This window comes from Gigantopelta aegis, chromosome 9 (assembly GCF_016097555.1).
Source record: "Gigantopelta aegis isolate Gae_Host chromosome 9, Gae_host_genome, whole genome shotgun sequence".
In the NCBI taxonomy this organism is placed as follows: Eukaryota; Metazoa; Mollusca; class Gastropoda; order Neomphalida; family Peltospiridae; genus Gigantopelta; species Gigantopelta aegis.
Genome location: NC_054707.1, coordinates 58,215,387 through 58,220,830, shown reverse-complemented (window position 1 = coordinate 58,220,830; position 5,444 = coordinate 58,215,387). Strand labels below are relative to the sequence as shown.

The 5,444-nt window shown below is 32.4% G+C and overlaps 1 protein-coding gene across 1 annotated transcript; it reads left to right on the top strand.

Annotated features, from left to right (window-relative positions):
- The first annotated feature begins 289 nt into the window (after nt 1–289).
- LOC121380551 (SH3 and cysteine-rich domain-containing protein 3-like) lies at nt 290–4,651 on the top strand. Its single transcript, XM_041509409.1, has 5 exons — nt 290–459; nt 932–1,011; nt 1,519–1,570; nt 2,784–2,927; nt 3,847–4,651. The coding sequence occupies exons 1-5, from the start codon at nt 337–339 to the stop codon at nt 3,946–3,948; spliced, it is 501 nt and encodes a 166-aa protein (XP_041365343.1). The 5' UTR covers nt 290–336; the 3' UTR covers nt 3,949–4,651.
- Nucleotides 4,652–5,444: the final 793 nt, after the last annotated feature.

Genomic DNA, 5,444 nt, shown 5'->3' with positions numbered 1-5,444 from the left:
AAGGCTGAAATTTGATAAAGCTGTATATATTATGCCTTTAATAGATGGGTATAAAACTGGTGTATAACAATAAGTACCATCCATGTGGATTGGTAAGGACCACATGTTAAACCCTGAATGTTCTAGAATGCATTTTTATGAACATTCTTATGAGGCAAAATCCTGCATGGAATGCATTTTGGTTTGTTTTATTTTACATGTAGCTATTAGATCCCAAAAGAGAAACAATTTATTTCAATACAAGAACCTGGTATGTTTTATCTTGCTGTTTAATTCAGTAATAAATTATCAGTAAGTGTATTTTGCTTGTTTTCATATTTAGTGATTACAAGTCCAATGGACACATCAATATCGGCTGCCGGAGCACGAAAGAAGATGGGTTTCAACATGAGGTCGAGCTCTTTAGAAATAGAGGAAACAAAAAAGAGAAACTCGAGTCTCTCTCCACTTCATTCTCCTGTAAGTCAGTTTGTTTTCTAACAAAGGTTTAGCATTTTTGTTCTTGTGAAGTAATTTTATTTTATGATAAATTAGGAAATATTTTATGTAATTGTTTTTTGTTTTTTAAGCATTAAAAATTGTTAAAAATAAAATGAGTAATGTTAAGGTTGTTATTTGTAGTCACAATATTTTAAACAGGAATACTCAGGTATGTGTGCAAAAATTTGTGCAGGAGGTCTGGTCTATGACATGTGAAAATACATTGAAAAACAGAAAATTTGCTTTGGACATAGGGGGATTTCAAACCCAAAACCCCCTCTGCACACATACACACACACACATACACACACACACACACACACACACACACACACACACACACACACACACACACACCTGTTACTACAATGTAACATATAATGTCTGTTTAGATTAACCAGTTATAAAAATAGCATATATATATAATTAGTTCTATTTTATTATTATACAGAAGTCTAAAGGGAAAGAAGCAGAAATATATGTGGTATTGTATAACTTCAAAGGAAAGGAAAAAGATGATATGGATTTGAGGTAAACAATATATTTGGATTTTTTTAATTCTTTCATTTTTTTATATGAGTTTCGATTACAAAAACACTGCCACTGCCAGCATTTCCTATCAGATATGATATTTTACAATATAGCTGAAAGTTTCATTGACAATCCAACAATTTGCCAATAATACTGTGATCGCAGTAGGCTAACGGTATGGGTAGAAAAATAATTCTCCTATAAACTTGGTACCAAAATATTAATGATTAAATCCAACAGGTTTCAACAAATCCACTAGTACTCATTCCCAGCTAGTGAATGTTTTGTCTGGACTAGTGGAAATTATAAACTATATTACATTAAATCATAAGGCACTAGCCAAAGCTTCTGTGAGGGCTAGTGACTTCCTCAAATATTTGTTGAACACTTCATCCTGTTATCACTGATTTCAGCCCAAATCTATGCAATCCCAACCTCTCATGCCATAAAACAGCTGTGATTGGAAATAAAATTATATGGCAAATTTACTTTCTGTATTATTTTCAGAGCTGGTTGGAGATTAACAGTATCAAACAGCTCAGACCCAGATTGGTGGAAAGTATGATCACTGTTTTAATATAACATAATTAATGAATCTGGAAAACTTGTAAAAATTATATTTCCTTAAATGAGCCAAAGAATTAACACTTACTTAGGAGATAACCATATGAAGTTTTTGTTTAGATTTATGAATGTTATTGTCTATTTGATACTTGCAAATGTCATTTTTGACCAAAGGTATGTGTGGGTTTTCTCTGAAGAGTCAAAATTACCAAATGTTTGAAATTCAACGGCCAATGATTAATAAATCAGTGTGCTCTAGTGGTGTTGTTAAACAAAAATGTGCTCCAGTGGTGTCACACTCAATAGCTGATGTGTTTTTCATGCTGGGTGTCATTAAACAAGCATTCATTCTAGTGGTGTTTTTAAACAAAACTTACCTTTAACGTTTTTTTTAGATTTGTGGGTATTATTGTCTAATTGATGCCTGCAAATGTCATTTTTGACCAAAGATGTTACCGGATTTCCTCTGAAGAGTCAAAATTATGAAATGTTTGAAATTCACTAAACAGTCATTCATTCTGGTGGTGTCTTTAAACAAAATTTAACTTTAACATTTTTTTTTAGATTTGTGGGTATTATTGTCTATTTGATGCCAGCAAATGTCATTTTCGACCAAAGATTTCCTCTGAAGAGTCAAAATTATGAAATGTTTGAAATTCACTAAACAGTCATTCATTCTGGTGGTTTCTTTAAACAAAACTTAACTTTAACGGGTTTTTTTAGATTTGTGGGTATTATTGTCTATTTGATGCCAGCAAATGTCATTTTCGACCAAAGATTTCCTCTGAAGAGTCAAAATTATGAAATGTTTGAAATTCACTAAACAGTCATTCATTCTGGTGGTTTCTTTAAACAAAACTTAACTTTAATGGTTTTTTTTAGATTTGTGGGTATTATTGTCTATTTGATGCCAGCAAATGTCATGTTCGACCAAAGATTTCCTCTGAAGAGTCAAAATTATGAAATGTTTGAAATTCACTAAACAGTCATTCATTCTGGTGGTTTCTTTAAACAAAACTTAACTTTAACGGTTTTTTTTTAGATTTGTGGGTATTATTGTCTATTTGATGCCAGCAAATGTCATTTTCGACCAAAGATTTCCTCTGAAGAGTCAAAATTATGAAATGTTTGAAATTCACTAAACAGTCATTCATTCTAGTGGTGTCTTTAAACAAAACTTACCTTTAACTTGAAATTTTTGTTTTCAGGGTAAGTGTAATGGCAAGGTAGGCTACTTTCCATCGACGTATGTACAGAGACTTCATCCGGGTCAGCGCGTCTTTCAAGTTCAGCAGACAATGAACCTCACAGAAAAAGAACTTGGCTTTGGCATGCGACTACATAAAGACCAGGTATATAGCTAATTATAAGAAATTTAGCTCTTCAAACTGACAATTATGTAGAACACGCAGCTGTAAAAAAGGGTAGCCAAATATATTTTTGGGCATTTTTTGATAGCTAGTGGTCATAAAAGTATGATGTTCATATATTTAGGCTCAAAGACTGGAATCTTGAACATGTGATAATGATAAAGTTGTTTTTATTATTTTTTAAAGTCAGTGTTTATGATAGTATCTTGGGCAAGTAAAATGCATTCAAATTATGCTTTCATTATTAAAATAAAATAGAGAGATGACAGTTCTTTTGATTTAATAATCAAATGCTTCTATGTTTCCAATAAATAGATCCTGACATCATTTAAAAAGTTTTTTCTTAATGATGTCATGCTGCATAGATCTGTATTATGTTATGTAGATGCAGTCACATACCGGGTATATCCAATTTTCACAAGAGACTCCAGCAATTGGGTCCATTCTCCTCCACTCATTCAAGTTCAGCTCTGTATATTTTCACATAAACTTGTAAAATCAAATATAAAATGTTTAGAATCTTCCACCATATTTAAAAAAAAAACCAAAATGTTTCCACCCCATCCCTATCTCTCTCTCTCTCTCTCTCTCTCTCTCTCTCTCTCTCTCTCTCTCTCTCTCTCTCTCTCTCTCTCTCTCCTTTCTTTCTGTCTAACACTTTCTCTCCCTCCCCATCTCTCTCTCTCTCTCATTTTCACACACTCTCTCTCTCTCTCTCTCTCACACACACACACACACACACACAGTGAACTATTATTTTAGAAAATTGATTATAGCAAATATATTGATTAAATATTAAATACCCCTAAACTGAAGTTTTTAATTAACCAATATTTATTTTTATTTACTGTATATTATATTATATATAATTCTTATGGCCTGTGACTGATAACTTTTTCAGATTGTGTTCCAAGTGGGAGAAGAAACTAGTGAAATGATTCACGTACAAGCACCAAACAAAAAACAAGCCATGTGTCCTGTGAAATTCTTGAAGGAAGTTTGAAAATAGTAAGCATGTGACCAGTATCTGGCTGCTGGCATAATGCATCACATGTTGTTCTTTTCATGGACATTCGTTTGTCCTACATTTTCTTCAAAACTTTATACATTTTATGGCCAGAATTTCCTCCCCAGCATTCAGGAGTTATTGTATGGAATGATGTAGGTTTTTTAATGTTTAAATACTCAAATCACCATGACAATCAGTTCCAAAACCATTCATGATTGTGTGGTTATATTTTATATTCAAATACAATGAATGAATGAATGAATGAATGAATGAATGAATGAATAAGTGAATGGACAAATGGGTAAATAAATGAATGAATGACAGAATGGAAAACAACCTGATGAAAGTATTTCACATTAAAGATTTTAGTTCTTTACAGAGGTCCAGTTTACAGTCACAAACAAATAAAACCTTGACCTTTAAAGGCAAGATTCCCAAGTAATTTATCTATTACATGGCTTGACAAACTATTGCCTGAAAATACAGTGAAACCATTCTAAACTGGACACCCAAAGGATCCAATAAAAAGTCTGATTGAAAGAGGTATCTGGTTTAGAAATGTTTTGTTCTGTATTGATATTTTAAAAGGAACTTTAAAATTTTCAGTTTTGAAGGAACTGCAGTTTACAGTGTATGGTTACCTTTTCTTTGTCAGTTTTTAGCAAATAATCCGGTTGGTCACTGTTTGTTTGTTTGTTTTTTTGTCACTGCCCAGCATCCTGTGGTTTAAATGAACTTTTATATGTTTTCTTGTAACATCTTGTAATTTTATTTATTTATTTTCTCAATATAGTGAATAAGGATTTACTAGTGTTTGTTAAATAAAAAGAACAATAACATGATTCCCATCATATATTATGTGCACAATGTAAGATTTATTAGAGGTTTTTAAATTATATTTACCAAAAAAAAGTTTGTGTGCTTGGCTATGTGAAAACAACAATATGGTAAAGAGCTCACAAAACCCGGAACATACCTAGTATAAACTAATTAGTGAGGGCAGTCTAGTATAAACTAATAAGTGAGGGCAGCCTAGTATAAAATAATTAGTGAGGGCAGTATAAACAAACCAGGGCACAGTTATAGAGATCCCTGTCTTGGACAGAACTATTTGGCAAAGTCTGAAGTTGTGCTCATGACAGGTGTGCTTAAACAGTTGTCTGATGGAAGCATGTCAAAAATTACACATACTCACACAGTAATACATGTATAGGGTTTCCACAGCTAGGCTGAATTTTTAAATTTAATTTTAAAATATTTTTGTGACCCCCCCCCCCCCCCCCCATCCCCTTCCTATCTAGATATGGTCTTGTTATAAAAACTACACTTTTCTTCGATGTTTCCATTCATTAAAACCTAGTTTATGACTTTGACACATTATTATTCAATTTAAAACTACAAATTTAGAATGAAAATCCCAATGTACTGTATAATACTCAGTATTTTAACATGCTAATAGACTGTAACCCAGTCCACCCGCCTGTTACCGA